The sequence below is a fragment of the Epinephelus moara genome, chromosome 12 (genome assembly GCF_006386435.1).
Source record: "Epinephelus moara isolate mb chromosome 12, YSFRI_EMoa_1.0, whole genome shotgun sequence".
Lineage (NCBI taxonomy): Eukaryota > Metazoa > Chordata > Actinopteri > Perciformes > Serranidae > Epinephelus > Epinephelus moara.
The window spans coordinates 42,641,599-42,663,130 of record NC_065517.1 but is presented as its reverse complement, the minus strand read 5'-3'; the positions used below and the strand labels follow the sequence as shown (position 1 = coordinate 42,663,130).

Genomic DNA, 21,532 nt, shown 5'->3' with positions numbered 1-21,532 from the left:
TAAACCGAGACCGACCCCCCCACAGACCCCGAGAAATGGCTCCAACCGGCGCAGCGTGATGACGTCTCGTGTTCGGGCGCGCGGTTTGGGTGTAAAGTTTTACTGACAGAAACAAACAAACGAACAAACAGATTTACTGTCAAATAAAATCGTGTTTGAGACGTTAGGCCGGTCTGTGGGACTGAAGCAGCGGCAGGGGACAGCATGTCCTCAGCGGGGACATGGACTGGGACCAGCTGGAGCTCCACCCGCGGATCATAGCGGCCGTCCGGAGAGGTAAACGAGCCGCTGCACCAGACTGCATTCAGAAATATGACACTTTAATACTTCATCGCTTCTCCTCAAATACACGGGAATTATAGAACATGAATAAACGTGTTATCTTATAGTTTGTGTTTTTGTAGTTCTTTCGGCGTGAGTGTAGCTGATATATTCACAGTCTTTGACGTCATAGAAAGTGCAGTAATGTAGGAGCTTTGTTAGAAACTGATGATAAATGAATGTACTCTCAGTTCTCCTAAATGATGATGATGATGATAAGGTCAAGCTTCTTATGACGGACTTTGATGTCAGTAAAGTTCCTGTTTAATTATTATGAGAGTTCTATAAACAAATACTGTTATATCAGACATAGGGCTGAGACAGTGCCAGATTTTCACCGGTTTCACGGTATTACAGAATTATTATAATTACAGGTCAAACTGTCCTTGAAGGAATGGAAACAGCAGAGTTATTGTTGGTTGAACAATTGTTTTATTACTATAATTGAAACTTGAAACTATTTTTTGAAAAATTGAAGTTTGTGTGAAAAGTGTCACTTTTTGAAAAAAAAACTAAAAGTTGAGATTCTGCGTATACAGTGTCATCACTGTCAGTTTGAATAAGACAGGCAGGGATGGGCAGTATTTCTATTACTTGTATTTAAAATACGTAATGAAATTACATTTGAGTATTTTGTAATTTGTATTTGATAAGGCCGATGAAAAGCAAATGTAATTTGTAACTAAATACTTTTGAGTGGAGTAATTTTGTGTTTAAAATACTCAGAATACTTTCCCCACGAATCAAAAAACAAAAAAATTAGGCTACACATTCTTATAATATTGGATGTAACAATATTTTTTATTTATCTTTTTTAAAAATATTTTTTATCTATATGTTTTTTTAAACTCGGGCCCTTCAGTGACCTCGTGGTCTTTTTCACTGGACTGTGCATAACATAGGAAACTGTATGTTGTTGTGGTTGATGCTTGGGATGAGTCTGCTACAAATGAATTGCCTCACGTGGGATCAATAAAGTTGTCTGAATCTAAATCTGAATCAATAAATAATATTTTAGGGTCGCCTACATGTCCCTAGCTTTCTTTTCTCTTTGTCATTTGAAAGAGTTGAACACAGAGCTCCAAAGGCTCCAAGTTAGACAGCAAACAAGTGAACTAGCTACAGTAGCTACAGTATCTTGCTGCTGTTTAGCTAGACCGTTGGTGGACAGTTCACAGCACAGCTAGACTAGACATGCCAGGCATGCTGCTCACGTGGATGGACCCACACCACCAGTAGACTACCTTGCTGCTCACGTCTTCCAAGTTCAACAGATTGTCACACCAAACTGTGAGAAAACAAGAGCAAATTTGCAATAGCTGCGACCAAATTTGCTTCTATCACGCTATTAATGGATGAATCATGGTTGTTCTTTCTGGTATAGTTACTCATGGTCTCTAGTTGCAGTGTGCACATTTTGAGCATTTTTGGTCAAGGACTTTTTAAGTTATTCACGAAAAGCTTTGTGGACCGACCGACAGACAGAGTGACCTGTAGAGCTGCGGGTCGCTGCTAAAAAGAAAAAGAAAAAAAGGTATTTTCTGTATTTGAAAATACAAAATACATGTATTTTATTTTGATAGATTTATTTGAGGGGTATTTTGTATCAAAATACATTTTGATGCATTTTTACCCATCTCTGACACAGTGTAGTTTTAAAGCGGTATGCTGCTGCAACCCTAATTAGAAAATGTTGTGCATAACTTTTCACCACATTCTCCTACTCTCTGGAATAATACATATATACTCTGTCCAAATAAGTCTTTCTTTTATGAAGATTGGTTTGAGAAAAATATCTGATATACAGCTGATTAAATGGATGCCAGAGGTAAGTTATTAGATTATAAATAGAGATGAATGCATTGGATTATTTGCTGATATATAACAACTCATTTGGCCAATTTATCCACGTGATCATCGACTCAAGGGATTTTTATCTTGGACAAGAAATATAATTATCATTAAATAAGAAACTGTCTCACTGAAAATGATTCTCTAAAAGACAGAAAAAGGAAAAAGACATCTTACACAAATCTGATAAAAATTCAGTTAATAACACGTCTGATACATTTGGTATGAAAACAGAAATAATGAACTCTGTTGTAATGTAATTAAATGTCTGATAATATTTTCATACCTTTAACAGAATCCTGAAGTTTTTTCCCCAAATGAATTTAAACAGAACTTAAAATCTTTAAGATTAGTAAGAGGAATAAAAACACAAGTTGTACAATATTCTAAAACATTTTCCCACTTTAAGTAAAAAAGTAAAACTTTATTTTTATAGCACCTTTTAAACGCAGGTTACAAAGTGCTTTACATTGACATTGGGACACAAAGAAAAGAGGACCACAAGACCATAAAAGACACATTCAAGAACACATACAGACAACACACACACATACAAGCACAGCGAGCATGCAGTCATCATCCAGAGTATACACCTGAATTTATCAAATGTTATTTAAGCCATTCTAAAAAAGTAGGTTTTTAGGTGTTTTTTGAACCAGTCAACAGACTCAGCTGATCTAATGGAAGTGGGGAGGTTGTTCCAAAGTCTGGGTGTCAGGGCAGCAAAAGCACAGTCATCTTTGGTTTTTAGTTTGGCACGTGGTATGGCCAACAGGTTTTGGTTGGAAGACCTAAGTTAATAGCCTCGCTGCTGCATTTTGTACAAGCTGGAGACGTGACAGATCAGCTTGGCTAAGGCAGGTGAAAAGGGAGTTGCAGTAATCGAGATGGGAAAAAATGAAGTCATGAATGATATGTTCCAAGTCAGAGGCTGACAATAACGGTCTGATTTTTGCAATGTTCCTGAGTTGAAAAAAGCAGTATTGAACCATTTTATTGACATGTTGTTCAAGTTTCAATTTAGGGTAATTTAGGGCGTTATAATATAACGTTATAATATAACACCAAGATTCCTAGAGTTAATGTTGACATGGGGGACAAGTGGGCCAATATGCTGAAAGATGCCTTGAGCAGTATTTTCAGGGCCAAAAATGAGAATCTCAGTTTTGTCAGAATTTAGCTGAAGAGAGTTGAGAGACATCCAGTCCTTTATCACAGCTAAACAGCTGTGGAGAGTGTTGAGGTCGCTAAGATCATCTGGCTTTACTGAAAAATATAGCTGAGTGTCATCCGCTTAACAATGATAGGATATACAACCAAAACGACTGATTATCTGACCCAAGGGAAGCATATATAATGAGAAAAGAATGGGACCTAGGATTGAGCCCTGGGGCACCCCATATAACAGCGGAGTGGAGGAGGACACATAGTTACCTATGGAGACAGAAAAACGTCTATTTGACAAATATGACATGAACCATTGTGGGGCTTTCCCTAAGATACCAACATGTATTCAGTCAACTGATGAGGATGGAGTGATCAGTGGTGTCAAAAGCAGCGCTTTATCAGATAACTGAGATAAATTTATATTATTCACCCGTATCTTATTGTTTCATTCCCCTTTGTTGTTTAATGTCCACTCAGAACTTACAGTGAAATCATTTTCTTTCTTATCAGTTTTAAATCTTGTAACATGTTTACATTTGTTTACTATCCTGTTGTTTATTTGGTCATTTCTTTAACCTTGAACTGAATGAATGAACGTGAAAGTTTCCCCTCTTGTTCTGCACATTTGAATAAAAATCATTAAAAACAAAGATGAGATGAAGCTTTAAGTTAAAACAATCAGGTTTAGTCTGGAGTTTGGTCGAAGCTTCCTCAGAAGTGTCTGTGAAACAGGCTTGTCAGCTGTTGTTGTTGTTGTTGTTGTTGTTGTTACCATGGTTACCCAGTTGTTTCTCCCTCCAGCTAAACTGAAGTCCATCAGGGACGTGTTGTGTGTTTCTGGTCCAGACCTGCAGAGACTCACCGGCCTGTCACGCTCAGACGTCCAGCAGCTGCTCACCGCCGCCGCCACCACTTGCAGACGTCACCCTCCAACCCCAGGTCAGATCAGGCGAGTTCTAATTGGACGTCACAGAGTGATGTCACAGCGTGCTATAAACCTTGTGTTGTTGTGTTTACAGCCCTCCTCCTCCAGCGTGGAGAGTGTGGCGGGTTCAAGTCCGACCTCAGACTCAGTGTCGGGTGTCCCGTACTGGACGAGCTGCTGAGGGGGGGTCTACCTGCGGGCGGCATCACCGAGGTGTCGGGAGAGAGCGGAGCGGGGAAGACTCAGCTGGCTCTGCAGCTCTGTCTGTCTGTGCAGTACCCGACAGAGTACAGAGGGCTGAACTCAGGTCAGTGAACACACCATCACCTCGGAGCTCAGGTCAGTGAACACACCATCACCTCTGAGCTCAGGTCAGTGAACACACCATCAGCTCTGAACTCAGGTCGGTGAACACACCATCAGCTCTGAGCTAGGGTCAGTGAACACACCATCACCTCTGAGCTCAGGTCAGTGAACACACCATCAGCTCTGAGCTAGGGTCAGTGAACACACCATCACCTCTGAACTCAGGTCAGTGAACACACCATCACCTCTGAGCTCAGGTCAGTGAACACACCATCAGCTCTGAGCTCAGGTCAGTGAACACACCATCACCTCTGAACTCACCTCTCCTCCTCTGTGTCTGCAGCTGTCTGTACCAAAGATTAGTGTGAAAGTCAAGAGCGCTCACTCTGCAGTAAAATCTGGGGACCAAATCGTCCTCAGAAGTTCACTGTACAGGAAAAAAAAAAGCTTAGTCCTGTGGGTGTCTGTCTGCAGGAGCGGTGTACATCTGCACTGAGGACTCGTTTCCCAACAGACGTCTGCAGCAGCTGATCAGAGAACAGTCCAGTCTGCGCACCGACGTCCCTCCGTCCCTGATCAGCAGCCTCCAGTTCAGTGACCACATCTACATCGAACATGCTGCCGACCTGGTGAGTCTGTCCGGTCGCCGCTCCGTCAGCTCCACAACATTTATACAGATTTATGATCTTCTTTTGTACCAGTTGTACTTTTTGTGAAAAATGTTGGACGATAATAACGTGGCTGTGAGTCACTCGTCAGGACAGAGTTGGTAAAGTCTCCTCCCTCTGACTCCGCTGCCGCCGCTCGAGGTTTTCACATGTAAATAAACAGCAACTATGATCCCGACCACGTGGACAGGCAGGACCATCTGTGTGTCCGTCTCTGTCTCTGTATCTGTCTCACAGGTGGTTCTTTACCTGCAGGACTCGCTGCAGGTGTGTCTGTCCCGCCGTGTCCCCCTGCTGCTGGCTCGCGGTCTGGTCCGCCTCCTGGTGGTGGACTCTGTGGCGGCTCTGTTCAGGGCTGAGTTCCAGGCTGCTGATTGGCTGGAGAGGAGCAAACAGCTGATGACCTTCTCCTCCACACTGCACCACCTGAGCCTGGAGTTCACCACACCTGTCCTCTGCATCAACCAGGTAACACACACACACACACACCTGTCCTCTCTACTAACAGGCAACACACACACCTGTCCTCTGTACTAACAGGCAACACACACACCTGTCTGTGTTTCAGGTGACGGATGTTTTCAGCAGCTCAGACGACAGTTTGGGGTAAAAAATAATTTCATGTTTTCTTTCAGAAAAATGATTTAAAAGTTTGATTAAAGTGAAAATTGATTTAGAGATTCAGTAGAGAAGGAGAAACCATGAACACATGAACACATGAACATATTTCAGGAACATTCTCAGACTGATCGTATTTCCTCTCTCAGCCCTCTGTCCTCCAGCGTGTCCCCAGCTCTGGGGTTGGTCTGGGCCAATCAGGTGATGGTTCGGCTGATGATGCGGCGTCTTCAGGGGACAGTCGCCCGTGGCAACCAGAGCAGCGCCCTCCGCAGGCTGGAGGTTGTGTTTGCTCCTCACCTGGCCCGAGACGGGCGAGACGCTGCTGTGTGGAGAGAGGGGGTCCGAGGAGTTCAGACATGATCCGACAGTCCAGATTAAACCTTTGTAAATACATGTAAACATGTGTAAACATATGTAAACATGTGTAAACATATGTAAACATGTGTCAACATATATAAACGTGTCAACATATATAAACGTGTGAGTGTATAAAGTGAGGCGTGTGAGAGCTGATGACATTAAAGGTTATAAATGAGATGATGTCACTGTTTGGGTCGTTATGTGCAGTGTGACGGTCGGAGGTGAAACTGAACTCAGGTCAGATTTTAAATGAACTGATGAGAGAACATGTTCATGAGTCTGTGGACAGCAGCTTTATTTACTCTGATCAGGTTTATTGATCCTCCTTCAGTTTCATGTCAGCTGATCACAGAATGATTACCATGTAATATTACAGAGGTACAAACACTACATGTTAGAACACTATTTGTTTCTCTGAATTGCTCTGATGATTAAACCACCTTTTATATTCTGGAGCTTTCACTGTCTTCATCACTGGATCATTTTGTTAAATAAATATTGATGTTTAAGATGTTTTTCTGTTGTAAATAAACTTTAATGATTAAAGTTCAAATGTTTTATATTCTGTGCTCAGTTATTCTCTCTCTCTGTGTCGTGCAGCAGCAGCGCCTCCTGCTGACAATTACAGGTAATGATAACATGACGTCAGGCGGCCTTATTGCGCCTGCGCAGTCAGTTTAGCCACAGAAGAAAACATTACTGGAGGTCTGAGAAGCTGCTTTCAAAATAAAAGCACCGCGTTGGAGACAGCAGGGTGAAATAAGAAAAAGTTTTTATTTGGTTTAAAATTTGAATCACTGAAGATGTTCCACATGAAACATTTACGTGTCACAGTGTTTAAATGTTCCACTGTGTGCTTATCTCTGCTGCGTCTCCTGGTGAGTTTGATCAGCTGTCAGATGTGTTTGAAGCGTCTGATGATTAATTAATTTCCTCCTAATCTTAAGTGAGCAGTGAAAACTGTCGTACAGACACTCAGATGTCCAAATTGAGACGTCTCCATGGCAACGCTGATGAAGACCATGAGTTGTGGATGAAAGCTCCAGGTGAACAGGTGTTGAAACTGAAAACAATGTTTTTATAGAATCAATTAATCGTCAGTAAAGAAATTGGTTTCAGATCAAATGTTGATGTTGACATGTTGGACTGTTTGTAGAATTCAAATTTTTCACCTCGCAGCTCTTCTGAAGACGGGACTCTTATTGTGAAAGGATCTGACCGGAAGTGATGCTGACGGTGATCGGTGCGCGAGCTTGATGGTGATGCGCAGCTCGTGAAGCATCAGAGCAGAAATTCGTCCGATCAGAAATCAAAGATCGAAGATCAAAATAAGGTCAGACTGTTTGTTTGTTTGTTTGTTTGTTTGTTTACAGACTGAGATGCTGCAGATCAGCTGTTTGTCATCACTACGTCATCAGTGGGTAACCTGATCGGTACAGAGCGATCAGATCAGACTGATGGAGGATGTTATTATGACAGAAGAGCTGATCAGAAGATGACATAATGATAATATCAGTTATTGATCCGACAGCTTCCAAACAGGAATAAACAATCCTTTCAATGTAAAAGCCTGCTTCAAAAACGGTAAACGACAACTAAATAAATAAATAAACAAATAGCCTTATAAATAAATAACTATCCGAGGGCGTGGCCCTGCAGACCGGAAGTCTCTATACTGCTCAGTGCTAATCTAAAATTAATATTATTGATCAGTTTAAGATGAACAGCTGAAGAAAATGTTTCAGACTGTGTTTACAGTTTAATTCATAACTATTATATATTAGGCCCACTGATATGTTTACCATAGTCAGCATGTATATGCATATATACACATTATATATAATGAGTGTATATTTACCTTTATAAGTCACAGTGAGATTAAAACCTCTGTTGTATGTGACACTGAGTCCAGACTGTCAGACAGCAGCATCAAACACAAACAAAACAGGTCTGTGTCAGTTAAAACAGCTGCAGCGAGCTGTGACCACTTCCTTTATTCTCAGTTTAAAACCATGTAGAGTTCAGGGTCTGACTCCAGGTCCAGGACCCGCAGGGGGACAGACTCGTTCTGTAAAGCCTCATCTCAACCCTTCTAGTCCAGTCCCTTTGGAACCAGCAGTAAGCCTTCAGACATGGTACCTAGACCCTGGGTCTGTTCAGACAGTCCTCTTAAATGTGGGCGGGGTTGTTGTCACTCACTGCTCCGTCCAGCACTCGCTGTATNACTGGTGGAAACGGGGCTTAAAAGACTCTTTAAACTGAAGCCATGTGAGACCTCAGACTGTTTTGTAAAGATAAAAACTCCCTATTCGGACGGGATTAGTTTTACATAGGGACGTGGGGTAAAGTAATAATTACCAGAGATTTTAGTCCCGTCCGAATGTGCCATGTCAGTAATCATTACCGCACGATGTCAGTAAAGATTACCACGACTTTTACCTTCTGTAAAAGGGTCCCGGACAATTACCTCAGGTAATACTAATGCTGTGCGAATAGACCAGCAGTAAATATGTGTGTTAGGGCTGTCAAAAAAAAATCGAAGTTCGAAATATATTCAAATATATATATTTTTTATAAGTCCGAACCTAAATTTAATAATTCGAATATCATTAATAATTAATTAATACTATCAATAATGTTGTATATCTCGGCGAATCCCATTCGGGTGGAGATGGCTCGCGCACAAGCTGGGCCAGAGAGGGACGCAGCGATGGAGGGAGAGGCGCCGACGGAGGAGCCGCTGCACCAACACCACCCACTGCGCTGTCCGCGATGTGTGACCTGTTCGGGGAGACATTCAGGGAGAGTGTTGCACCTGCTGCCTCCCTGCCTACCCTTTCTGAAGAAGAGATGAAACGTTACCAGAATGAGACACCACTATGAGCCGACCAGGATCCACTCTTGTGATGGAAAACTACGCACTGAAGCATCCAAACATTGCTCAGATAGCGAGGCAGAAGTTGGTCATACCTGGCACTTCAGTGAGGTCAGAACGGGTGTTTTCATCCGAGTGTCACGTTCATATTGCGTCAGCAATAAGCATCTTATTTTTTGTGTTTTTTTGTAAAAAAAAAAAAAAAAAGAATAAATAAAAAAATAAATAAATAAAAATAATAATAATAAATTCAAATATTATTTGAACTCAATTTCATGGTGCTTTTGACAGCCCTAATGTGTGTACATATTTCATCATATCCTGTTTACAAGTGGTTTTTCGCGGATTTTCAAGCATGGAGGCTCTTGAAGAAGCACTCAGCTTTGCACTTCACAGTCGGACAAGTCCGTGTGAAACCTCAGGTACTGTGGGCCTACGACGAACACGATTCAAGTGTGTTCGAGTGTGGTACACACAGGAAGCAACGTCATATGCACATGACGACAGGAGGGGACGGCAGTGCGTGAATGGATTTACCCCTCCCACTGGTGGTAGTTTTACTGATATTTCTTATCCCGTGTGAATTGGCCATTAATATTATCGACGACCTGTGGTAAAGTGACATTACCCCACGTGCCCATGTAAAACTAATCCCGTCCAAATAGTGCTTTACTCACCTTTGGAAAAGATGATGATAAAAATCACATCAGAGCTTTACAACTAGCTCACATCTTACTCAACCAAAGATTCTCAGTATAAGGTGAAGGCCTGGAAGGAAAACCGAAATTTAGGATGAAGATTTGAGCACAGCTGGTTCTGACGCTGATACTGAGGCTATAAATACAAGGCTCAAATTAACAGTATAAATGGTTAATGTGGACTAATGTGACTCCAGTTAAATTAAATCGATGCAACAAAAACATAGCTGACAAACAGTCTGCACACAATGTACAGACAACAGAGGAACATTGTGTCACTGTATTTGGAAACGTACAAAGATTCAGATGTTTTGGAAAAAGTTCTAATAGAGAAGATTACTTAAAAAATAATTTCACTGGACCCTGTGAGCTTTTTTGTTGGGTTTATATCCTGAGAATCAGAACTGTCGTGAAAACGAACAAACATTCACAGCTTCAGCTTCACGCCAAAAACTGTCTCACACTTTAATGGAGAAACACTCACAGACGGATCAGAGCTCTGTGGATGAGATGGATGTTATTAGGCCTCCATTAGAGAGGATAAGTGACATATGAAAGAGTCATCAACAGACATTAGAGACGTTATGGAGTCTCTCTCCATCTTGGTCCTGTATTAAGGAGCAGTTTTATTTTACATTTGTTTTATATGAATGTAAAAAGCTGACTTTTACAGGAAGAAAATTTTACAGTCGGCTCAGTCTCTGTTCCCCTCTCTTCCACCAGAGGGCGCTGTGACCATGACTCCCTCCCTCCCACTCTCATTGGTCGGTCTCCTGTTCCTGGGTTTGGCCTCTTCTGAGACCACTGACCCCTCGGTGGATCTGACCAATAGAAATGCGGACTTCGCCACCCGGCTGTACCGAGTCGTCTCCAGCCGGACCGACGACAATGTCTTCCTGTCTACGTTCACACTGTCCGCTGGACTTTTGGCGTTGCTGAGTGGCACCGATGGGTCGACCCGGGACCAGCTGCTGCAGGGACTCAGCCTGACTGGACTGGACCCCGAGACCCTCCCAGGTAGGTCAGGGATCAGGAGCCTGTCAGAACTTTAGCTCTAAACTGTGAGATGACAGTCTGTCTCTGCTTTTCTCAGATCTGTTTCTGGGTCTGAGGACCGCCGTCCAACAGGGGAGCCTCATCATGAACCTAAAGCAGAGCATGGCCGTCTTACCTGCCCAAGCCTTTGAGGTGTCGCACTCGTACCTGGACCTGGTTCAGACGAAGTTTGGGGGGAACGCTCAGAGTATTGCCTACACAGTGCCGCTCGAGGCCACCGACACCATCAACCGCTGGGCTGAGGGGCAGACCGGAGATAAGGTGCAGGAACTGGTGACCACTCTGGACCCCCAGACCCAGCTGCTGCTCGCCACCGCTGCCTTCCACCAGGGTACAGATCACCATTACATGTCGGGGGGGAGAGCGGGGCTAACTGTCTGAAGGCGGATCTAACTGTCTGAGGACGGTTCACACAGAATACATACAGAGTCCATACAAAGATGCCAGTAGACATAAATTTACACCAGGCGACGCACATGACAAGAGGAGGGGAAATTCACACTTTTTATGTGTGACGCATCATTTTAAGGGCGGGGGTATCTGTCTTGGGGCGGGGCCATCAGGTGGAGGGCAGATCTATCCTAAGAGCGGGGTTTGATTTCAGAGGATGGGTCTATCAGTCAGAGAGTGTATCTGCCTTTCTAAGAGTGGGGTTATCTTTTTCGGGGCGGGTCTGTCAGTTCGAGGGCGGGGTTTTCTGAGCCTTTTCTGAGAACAGTGTCATCCACAGTTCACACAATAGAGAGTATAGAGAGAGACTTGTAAAAAAAAAAAACTTTATTGAATTTAAGAATCAGTTAAACTTACCATTAGTGTCGACACTTAAACTTATCTGTGTGTATAAACTAAGTTTTGTCTCTGTTCCAGCCGGGTTCAGTCCGTCCTTCAACGTGTCCTCCACTCAGGATGAGCGTTTCTATGTGGACAAGTATCACGTTGTCATGGTTCCCATGATGTTCAGGTCTGATAAGTACTTCCTGGCGTACGACAGCTTGGTGAAGGCTGGTGTGTTGCAGCTGACGATGACAGGTGGGGCGGCCATGTTGGTTGTGCTGCCAGATGAAGACGTAGACATCACGGGGGTGGAAGAAGAGGTGACCGGAGAGAAGATCAGGGCCTGGATCAGCAAGCTCAAGAAGACGTGAGACACCTTTTGAACAGAAACGTTTTCTGACCCTCAGAAATTAAACGTGTATCAGAGCCTCCATGTGTGCTGAGTTTTCTGGTGTTTTATTTTGTAAACAGGAAGTTGGAGGTGCAGCTTCCTCGCTTCCTGTTGGAGCGTTCCTATTCTCTGCGTGACGCCCTGCAGACTCTTAACGTCAGTCAGGTGTTTCAGGATGGCGCTGACATCAGCAACATAGGGGGAGATAAAACACTCAAACTGACACAGGTGAGAAACTAAACATGAGTTACAGGTGAGTAAGGTCCTTCAGGTGCAGGGAGGCCTTGGTTCTGTGAGATCCTTCAGGTGCAGGGAGGCCTTGGTTCTGTGAGATCCTTCAGGTGCAGGGAAGCCTTGGTTCTGTGAGATCCTTCAGGTGCAGGGAAGCCTTGGTTCTGCAAGATTCTTCAGGTGCAGGGAGGCCTTGGTTCTGTGAGATCCTTCAGGTGCAGGGAAGCCTTGGTTCTACAAGATTCTTCAGGTGCAGGGAGGGCTTGGTTCTACAAGATCCTTCAGGTTTCAGTTTCAGTTTAGTTTATTTGAAAGGGACAATGCACATTAATAAACATTGTGTACAAAAAAAAACACACATGTAAATGCCCTCGAATTAGCTTAAAAAGCTAGTTTTCATCGATTGTCCCTTTGCCAGTTTGTACAAGGCAACCTTGGCCCTTACAAGGCCTTGGTTCTACAAGATCCTTCAGGTGAAGGGAAGCCTTGGTTCTACAAGATTCTTCAGGTGCAGGGAAGCCTTGGTTCTACAAGATTCTTCAGGTGCAGGGAAGCCTTGGTTCTACAAGATCCTTCAGGTGCAGGGAAGCCTTGGTTCTACAAGATTCTTCAGGTGCAGGGAGGCTTTGGTTCTATAATATCCTTCAGGTGCAGGGAGGCCTTGGTTCTGTAAGATCCTTCAGGTGCAGGGAAGCCTTGGTTCTACAAGATCCTTCAGGTGCAGGGAGGCCTTGGTTCTATAATATCCTTCAGGTGCAGGAAGGCCTTGGTTCTATAATATCCTTCTGGTGCAGGGAAGCCTTGGTTCTGTAAGATCCTTCAGGTGCAGTTAAGCCTTGGTTCTACAAGATCCTTCAGGTGCAGGGAGGCCTTGGTTCTATAATATCCTTCAGGTGCAGGGAAGCCTTGGTTCTACAAGATCCTTCAGGTGCAGGGAGGCCTTGGTTCTGTAAAATCCTTCAGGAGCAGGGAGGCCTTGGTTCTATAAGATCCTTCATGTGCTGGGATCAGTTAGGTGTTTCAGGATGGTGCTGACATCAGCATTTTACACAGCGTCCCAACTTTTGTGGAATCAGTGTTGTAGATCGTTTTTTTCTAATATAGATTGTTTTCTTTTATATTTATGTCTCTAGTCTATGCACCAAAACACCAAACCAAATTCCTTGCACGTGAAAACCTACTTGGCAACAAAACCAACTTCTGATTCAGAAACCTTAAAAACCAGAAGGAACCTTAAGAAACCAACGCCGTGTTCCAGATTGTATGCTTTTTCATTTTGCTTTCAGTAAGAGTGCGTGTCAGTGGGGTCCTGGACTGAATTCATGAGGCCAGCGTCAAATGTGAAGGAACTGTTTTTTGTGTCGTGAGGTTTTTGTCATCAGGGTCCTGGAGATGTATAGGTCCTGGAGTAATGCAGGTCCTGAAGCATCCTCGGGTCCTGAAGATGTGCAGGTCCGAGAGGGTCCTCAGGTCCTGAAGACATACAAGTTTTGGAGGATCCTTAGGTACTGCAGACGTACAGGTTCAGGAGTCATACAGGTCCTGAAGCATCCTCAGGTCCTGGAGATGTAGAGGTCCTAGAGGGTCCTCAGGGTCCTGGAGATGTACAAGTTCTTGAGGGTTTTCAGGGTCCTAAAGGGTCCTTGGGGTCCTGCAGATGTACAGGTCTTTGAGGGTCTTCAGGGTCCTGGATGGACAGCAGATTGCAGCCAGTCACCTTCTCTGCAGAGTAGATGATTCACTGCAGTCTGCCTGTCCTTGTCCTTGGCAGCAGTGTACCAGATTGTGATAGAGGAGGTGAGGATGGACTCAGCGATGGCAGCGATTATCAAGGTTCCTTAAGGTGCAGATCTACAGGGTCCCACATCAGAGATGGACTGGAGCAGGTCTCTGAGGCCTAATCTTAAGATCTGTGGACACCTCTGAGCTGAACCACCGGAACCAACAAGTCTTCTAGACATCTCTTTGCTTAATTAATTATTTTTAATCGTTCTTTTTTACATCTCTATTTTATGTCTGTTTTGTCTTTTATTGTGAAGCACTTCATGTTGAAGACACACTTCCTTTTTTCTGTTTTAAGGTGTATCATAAATCCGTCATATCTGTTGACGAGACCAGCGATGATGTCACTGCAGGCAGCGTGTTCTCCACTCTTCCTCCTCGACTGACCATCAACAGACCCTTCGTCTTCATCATCTACCATCAGACGAGTGGCAGCGTGCTGTCCATTGGCCGAGTCATCGACCCCTCAAAGAAATAAAGCCCCGCCCACATCAGTGACTGCTGCTACACCTGTTAAATTAATCAGTATAAAATATACTAATGTCAGTAACTCTCTCTTCTAGTGCTGTCCAACCTGAGGCCTCGAGTCCCCCCCGAGTGGTCACTGGATACATCTGAGACGAGTCAATACTTACACAACACAAAATTACATCTATGTTTTCAGATGTGTCTAATCTGTGCTGTCAACAACTGCTCCATGGATCGTGATGAAAGTTACTAGAGTCTCTTTCCAGCCCTCAAAAATAATAATAATAAAAAAAGATCGCTGATTGAAAGTGCTGCAACGTACAGACGCTGCTGGAACATGTCTTGACTTACAGAAGTTGGTTGAACGTGTCCTAACATCCAGACAGTGATTGAAAGTATTGTAAGTTACAGGAGTTGGTTGAACGTGTCGTAACTTACCAACACTGGTTAGCCGTGTCATAACTTACAGAATTTGGTTAAATGTGTCGTAACCTACAGAAGTTGGTTGAAGGTGTCGTAACTTACAGAAGTTGGTTGAAGGTGTCGTGACATCCAGATACTCGTAGCTAACCGACACTAGTTAAACTAGTCATAAATTACAGACCGTGTGGAAAGTGTTGTAACTTACAGACGCTGGTTGAAGTGGTCTAACAGGAGGAGCAGTACATATTTTGGATAAATTTAATGAGCCTGGTGGAGACGTTAGAGTTACTGATATTAACACACTTGAAACGCTGTGACAGTGAAAGAGTAATAATCAATAATAAACTAATAATGTCAGCTGGACTTTGTGTTTACAGCTCCATAAGTAAACGTTGGCATGACAACCACTATCATAGCATGTGTACTGTTTATAGGTCATGTGTGAAAACACTTCCTGTACTTTGGCCAAACTGTATTTAAATATATAAAACATGTATGTACGACCTGCAGTAAACCTCTTCTGTAAAACACTCAACATTAAAATGTCACTTTTTCCAGTGAACTACTGTCTGACCTCACTGACCACACATGACATCATCAACCATCACAGTGACATCACATATTCCAAACCAATCAACACACAGAACAGTTACATCAGTCACAATAATCCAAACCAATCACACATCAGCAGGTGAACCACTAACCAATAAGAACACACCAACAGTTAGTATGTGTGGAGTTTACTGAACCAATCAGGTGACAGGATGAGATCATCAGAATACACAGTGCTCAGAAAATAAAAGCAGCTCAGTAGATACAAATAGAAGTCAGACTCTACTGTCTCCATTAGTGACTGTAAGGAAGAGATGATGTCCCATTGCATTCTGGGTAATGTTCTGAAGCCTTTATTCATCCTTTAACCTGTGAAACCTGACTGTTGACTGGCTGACAGCCTGGTGGAGGTATGATGACATCATCATCTTCAGTCTCGTCCTGACTGGACACTGAAAGAGTTCGACTTCCTGTTTCTGTGGAATTAAAAAGAAAAGCACATAAATCATTTGAATCATGCGGGTGAAGGTGGAGTTATGACTAGTTCAGGCTACAGGATATCGGCCTGAACCTGGCCCCACCCAACCGTCCGAGGGTGTCGGCTGAGATAGAGAACAACAATTAATAATTTTATCCTGCACAGTGTTTCACAGTGGATGATAATTGACACTATGTCAGGGACGCCTCACAGCGTCCTGTCAGAGACGAGCATGTTCATATGTTATTCTACCTTCCACGACGTGTTCCCTCATGACCGTGACTTTGGCCAATGGGAGTACAGACTTTCCCACCTGCAGCACCAACGACATCGTATTCTTGCACATCCTTTCTCTTCCATTTTTATCTGTAACCATGGTGAAGAGGAAGAGGAATGAAAGAACAGAATGTTGTTGGTGCTGCAGGTGGAACTATGAAGAAAAGGGAAGGTTGGTCGTTTTCCAGCAACAAACACTGATACCATTTGTTTATACTCTGGTTCCTGGAAGTCGGTCTCTAGCACCTTCTTCCCCATGACATAACTTGTGGGGTAAAATCTGCAAGCTTTAGCTCCTTTATGCTGCCTCGCCTTTCTCTGTAAAAGGTCCGATTGTGGAATGGGGGGACAGAGTTGTCTTGTCTTTAAGCCGGCATTTGAGGTAACAGTGCTGAAACAGCGTCACTATAAATGGGAGTGTTGGGAGGACGGGGTCGTGGGCAGCACGGGTGTGATGACGTGTTATGTGTGTGACCCACCGTGGGAGGTTTGAAAAGCAGCAACAGTTCAAAGAAGTAAACGTAGTGAAAGTAGAACAGCAGCTGTTAGCAGTTAGCAGCTAACTCAAAGAAGAAGAACAGAAAATGTCCACAAACAGTGAAAACAATGAGGTCCAGGAGCTCCTTACCCTCCGAGCATAGGACGAGATCAGCCGCCATATAACAGGGACGCTAAATGATTGTTATTGTTTATAAAGAGCTGCTGACACGTATGTTAAATGTCACACTAGAGGCCGACGCTGTTGTGTTACATGTCACGCCTCTTTTGTTCTAGCCATTAAAATTTAGAAGTTTGAACGTTCAAAGCAAAACACGGTCTCCGTATTAAAGTGCCGCTGTTCACCTCTGAACTCGACAGCAGTGACCCACAAGTTACTGTTCGTAACCATTCATGTTTTACACTAACAGCAACATGCTGCCAGATGGCGTGTTTTAATACGCTAAAATAACGTGTTTCTGAGTCCACTGAAATAAAGCTTCAGGACAGGAACAAAGCTGTAGCATCAGTCTCAGAGCTAGATTGATGGTTTAATAAAGAGCAGCAGTACAAAGTAACTCGTTACTGGAGTACTGTACTGTACAGTGTATCGTTACTTGTACTTTACCTGAGTGTTTCCATTTTCTGCTACTTTATACTTTGTCCTCCACTACATCTCAGGACATATTTTACCTTTTACTGCACTGCATTTATTTACAGCTGTGGTTACTGGTTAGTTTGGTGATTCATTTTATACATAAAATATATGATCAGGGAACACACAGTAAGGTGTGGGACTATGTCTCCACAAATGGTGATGTAGCTGTCTGCAAATAACTGCAAGCAGATGAGCCAGGGATCTAACAAATTCTGTCATCTCTTCATCTCTAGAGCTAGTCTACAATGTGTAATAACCTTAAATATTCCATGGAGTTATCAATGGCCAGAGAGAAGTTATGCAGTTCAGTACCTACAAGGAGAAGTTTGAGGAAGTTTTATGAAAGCCAAGATTTAATATCCAATAAGCAGCAAGAAAGAGAACTGGGTGGATGAGTGGAAGTAGGCTTGGTGGATAGAGCTGGGGCTCATCAGCGTAGCAGTGGAACTGAATACCACATTTTCTGAAGATATGGGTAAGAGGTAGAATAAATAAAAGGGGACCTATGATTGAGCCCTGAGGAACATCACTAGTACCTGTTAGAGTCGGAACTGAATGTTTTAAGTTAAATAGAGTGAGTGCAACCGGAGAGATATGATTTAAATCAGGCAAGAGCAGTGCCAGTGATACAAATGGTAGCTAGTCTCTCGAGAGGGTTGTTATGGGAAATAGTACTGAAGGCTGGGCTCAGATCGATACGAACAAGAATGGTTAAAAGCCCAGAGTCCGTTGCTGAGATAATTTGTGATTTTATTCAATAAGCTATTTCTTCAAGTAGCTTTCTGAGTACCTTAGTCATATCAGTGGAAAATTGGTGCAAAGTGCACTTAGAAAAGAGTTTTTCCCCTCTACAATCTGTTTCGGTATCAGTTTCAGTTGGGCGCTAATTGTAACAGTAGCATTAAACCACAACAAGGTTAAAACAGAATCAAAACTAAATTAAACAATGCAAATCTAGCGCTCAGTGTAAACGTAGGGCAGAGAGTGGGCTAAAAGAAACCTAATCCATTTTTCAACTAGAAACAGGGCTACATCAGGATTAAAGCAGGACTAATTCAGGCTAATCTGTGGCTAAAACTGCGTAAAAGGTAGAGCTGATCTATTAAAAAAAACCTGGGTTTAAACCTGACTAAGGCCTGAACTGAAAAATAATAGGGCTTACTTAAGATCATCCAGAGTTTAAATCAGTGTTAACCAAAACCAAGCCAGCGCTGAAGCAGCTAGACGTAATTAAAACAGGTTCAAAGATGGATGGAAATTCGGGGCTAAAACATGATTTAAAAAAACAGGGCTTCACTGAGGAAAGAATATTTAAGATGGGCTGAAATCTGATGGAGATAAACAGTCACAGGGCTTTAAGGGGTTGGACCAGGGTTGAGGTCGGGCATAGATCAAAAGTTAGGGTTAGAGATTAAATAAAAGTTGACCACTCCTTAAATGACTGTGGTTGGAGAATTTGGGGAGAGAGAGTCTCAGATGAGGAACCACACAAACGCTGAATCATGAAGACCACTGTGACTGGTTCAATAAGCTCAAAGAGAATTTTGTATGAGGGCCACTTCTGGACCTGGTCTTAGGGGCCTCTGAGTTACAAACTATAAAAAACATGACGAGTCATGAGGTTGTTGGGTTCTACAGCTGAACATTTTAGCAGGAACTCACATCGACAGCTTTCTGGACTGGCTGTCCTTCACCCCGCACCCCCGGTCCATCGTTTTACTGCGCTGGTCCACGGAACTGGTCCTATGGTCTCTCTGGTCCAAGGTACTGGTCCTATGGTCTCTCTGGTCCAAGGTACTGGTTCTATGGTCTCTCTGGTCCAGGGTACTGGTCCTATGGTCTCTCTGGTCCAGGGTACTGGTCCTATGGTCTCTCTGGTCCAGGGTACTGGTTCTATGGTCTCTCTGGTCCATAATACTGGTTCTGTGGTCTCTCTGGTCAATGCTAGTGGTTCTATGGTCCAAGTTACTGGTTCTATGGTCCATTGTCCCGGTTCTCTGCTCCATCATATTGTTTCTGTGGTCCATGTTACTGGCTCTGTGGTCCAGTGTACTGGTCCTGTGATCTCTCTGATCTAGGGTGCTGGTCCTGTGGTCCATAGTGGTGCTTCTGTGGTCCAGAGTACTGGCCCTCTCCAGAAGGCTGGTGGTGTTGCTGCGGATCAGGACCGGCATGGAGGAGGTGGACTGGGTCGCCATGGAGAAGTGTGCAGTCCTCATGGAGTCATCTGAAAAAGACAAATGATGTATGAATAAGGACAAACACATGGACTGTCCTCTCTGACTGTCACGGTCCTGCAGTCCTGAAAATTGCCACCTGACTGAAGACAGAGTTGGTGTGTTAAACATGCAGGTGTATGAAGGAGGTGGTACCTTTGCTTGTTAACATGGAGGACTTCCCGGATCCAGAAATACCGCTCAGCTCTTTCACTTTCCTGAAACGCAGGGTCAAAAAACAGGACATTAGGAACACACTTGCTTTAACATCCCAGATGACAAATACCAACAAGACCTCCACAGTAAATATAGGCTATAACTATTTTGGCTTCACTGGGCAAAACATCCCATATAGCATATAGTAATTCAAGTGGACCGAGAGAAGAGCAGACTTCTGCACCTCCTCTTGGCTCTGTTTTCAGACTGTAGAAAATCCAGACCATGATGGAGACTTTCACCAATTACAGGTCATTTCAGAGAGAGGGTGTCTCTATTGGTTGTTCTACAAATGCAGATGTGCATGCACATCCCTTCAGATGGTGAAAGTCTGTTCAATAGTGGAGAATCCTGCAGAAAGAGTTGCTATTCCAGCATCGACAACAACTGCCTACACTGCAGAGCAATCCAGAAAACGAAGATGGACTGCTCAGAAAGAGAATCTGACAGTAAACGAAACAAAACGTGTCAATATCAGCAAAGTACTAATAGTTTAGCCTTCTGCTAACAAGAGAAGGAGGCTCACGGCTGTGGCTTCAAGTCGAATTACATGGTGTTTCTCAAAATTAAGGAAGGATCCTTAAACGACTGAATTTTAAGGAGGCTACATCACTGAATCTTGCCGAAGGACTGTTCCAATGTCAAGGATCTTTTGAATTCTACCGAGGACGGAGTCCTTCCCTTTACAAATTTTAAAGGATGCAAGTACGTATCCTCAGCGGACATGAAGTACCCACAATTCTCTGCGTACGATTTGCTTGAATTGAAGGCGGGGCCTCTTTTAATGACACACACCTGGGCACTTGCTAGCCTGTTCCAATGTGTGTTCACCAAATGCCAGAAAGGAATTTTGCCTAGCCTCTGCAGGACCCAACTTGGAAGGACCTGTCCTACCAATGAAGCATCCTTGACTTTGACAATCACCAATAATGTGTCCACCTCACCGGAAGGAAAGCAGGTGGATGATATGGAGACGGACCCTCAATCAGCGGCCACAGCAACTTGAATCCTGCCGGCACAAACCCCAGCTCTGTGGGTCCGGACAGCCCCGATTTCTTGTTGGATCAGCAAACTTTCGGTTGCTGCTGTTACACAGGTCAGACCTGGCCCTACTGTTATCACCAGCCTACTGTGACACCCTGTGCTGGGGGGTTTGCATTGGCTGAATTTCTTGTCTCATTTGTGATCTGATAAACAAAGAGTGGGGCAAGAAAAGGTTGAGCGCAGAGGCTGTACGTAGATCTTCAATGAAATAAAATTAAAACATCTGTGTATGGGAAACATTGGGTTACTGTACGGAGCGTGTGCATATGTCTGTGGTGCTCTTAGAACAGAGGGTGGACATCTGCCAGAGGTTGTATTTTCAAATTGCCTTTCCCAGATTTTTGCCTGCCACAGCGTTAACTCCAAGCAACATGTTCAAAGCTGCACCTGTGACCACAACCAAAAGAGCGTACTGACCACAGTCTGCAGGAAGGTAGTCTCGCCACCAGACAATCAGAGATCTCTGCCTTCTGATAGTCTGGGGACACTCCTTTCTGAAGTGTGTTTAACACACCAACGAAAACGGCCGGCAACAAAGCAACGCCTCTTGCATTTTTGAAAAGGACACGCCTTCTCGGAAATGTGCGCTCCCCCTTTTTTCGTCCGCAAGGAAACAAACACACAGAGAGCTTGAAAATGGATGCCGAGAGATTAAACTCCGTTTTATCAAACGTGTGCTCATCCGTGAAGAAAATATT

General features: G+C 43.7%; 3 protein-coding genes across 4 annotated transcripts in view; 2 read left to right on the top strand and 1 right to left on the bottom strand.

Moving 5' to 3' along the window:
* Positions 1 to 39: 39 nt before the first annotated feature.
* xrcc3 (X-ray repair complementing defective repair in Chinese hamster cells 3) lies at positions 40 to 6,781 on the top strand. The gene is made up of 7 exons (XM_050057515.1): positions 40 to 276; positions 4,141 to 4,278; positions 4,359 to 4,571; positions 5,045 to 5,199; positions 5,494 to 5,706; positions 5,807 to 5,844; positions 6,006 to 6,781. Exons 1-7 carry the CDS (start codon positions 222 to 224, stop codon positions 6,217 to 6,219), a joined length of 1,026 nt encoding a protein of 341 aa, XP_049913472.1. The 5' UTR covers positions 40 to 221; the 3' UTR covers positions 6,220 to 6,781.
* A 652-nt stretch (positions 6,782 to 7,433) lies between these two features.
* Positions 7,434 to 15,479, top strand: serpina10a (serpin peptidase inhibitor, clade A (alpha-1 antiproteinase, antitrypsin), member 10a). Its single transcript, XM_050057494.1, has 6 exons — positions 7,434 to 7,552; positions 10,516 to 10,809; positions 10,886 to 11,179; positions 11,716 to 11,989; positions 12,094 to 12,241; positions 14,325 to 15,479. The coding sequence occupies exons 2-6, from the start codon at positions 10,530 to 10,532 to the stop codon at positions 14,502 to 14,504; spliced, it is 1,176 nt and encodes a 391-aa protein (XP_049913451.1). The 5' UTR covers positions 7,434 to 7,552; positions 10,516 to 10,529; the 3' UTR covers positions 14,505 to 15,479.
* Positions 15,480 to 15,540: 61 nt separating this feature from the next.
* The window catches only part of ppp4r4 (protein phosphatase 4, regulatory subunit 4), a 25,314-nt gene continuing 19,322 nt past the window's right edge, over positions 15,541 to 21,532 (bottom strand). For both annotated transcript variants that reach the window (XM_050057433.1, XM_050057434.1), the window contains exons 23-25: positions 19,731 to 19,792; positions 19,021 to 19,585; positions 15,541 to 15,945 (exon numbers count right to left, since the gene is read on the bottom strand). In XM_050057433.1, coding sequence (XP_049913390.1) covers positions 15,900 to 15,945; positions 19,021 to 19,585; positions 19,731 to 19,792 — 673 coding nt within the window. In that variant the 3' untranslated portion in view covers positions 15,541 to 15,899. The remainder of the gene's footprint in view (positions 15,946 to 19,020; positions 19,586 to 19,730; positions 19,793 to 21,532) is intronic.

What these genes read in the sequence shown, in the direction of transcription:
- serpina10a (XM_050057494.1), top strand. Translation starts at nt 10,530, where the DNA reads ATGACTCCCTCCCTCCCACTCTCATTGGTCGGTCTCCTGTTCCTGGGT. An exon ending in CACCGCTGCCTTCCACCAGG is followed by an intron (nt 11,180 to 11,715) that starts GTACAGATCACC and finishes TCTCTGTTCCAG; the next exon opens with CCGGGTTCAGTCCGTCCTTC. An exon ending in AAACACTCAAACTGACACAG is followed by an intron (nt 12,242 to 14,324) that starts GTGAGAAACTAA and finishes TTCTGTTTTAAG; the next exon opens with GTGTATCATAAATCCGTCAT.
- xrcc3 (XM_050057515.1), top strand. Translation starts at nt 222, where the DNA reads ATGGACTGGGACCAGCTGGAGCTCCACCCGCGGATCATAGCGGCCGTC. An exon ending in CATAGCGGCCGTCCGGAGAG is followed by an intron (nt 277 to 4,140) that starts GTAAACGAGCCG and finishes TTCTCCCTCCAG; the next exon opens with CTAAACTGAAGTCCATCAGG. An exon ending in TCGAACATGCTGCCGACCTG is followed by an intron (nt 5,200 to 5,493) that starts GTGAGTCTGTCC and finishes CTTTACCTGCAG; the next exon opens with GACTCGCTGCAGGTGTGTCT.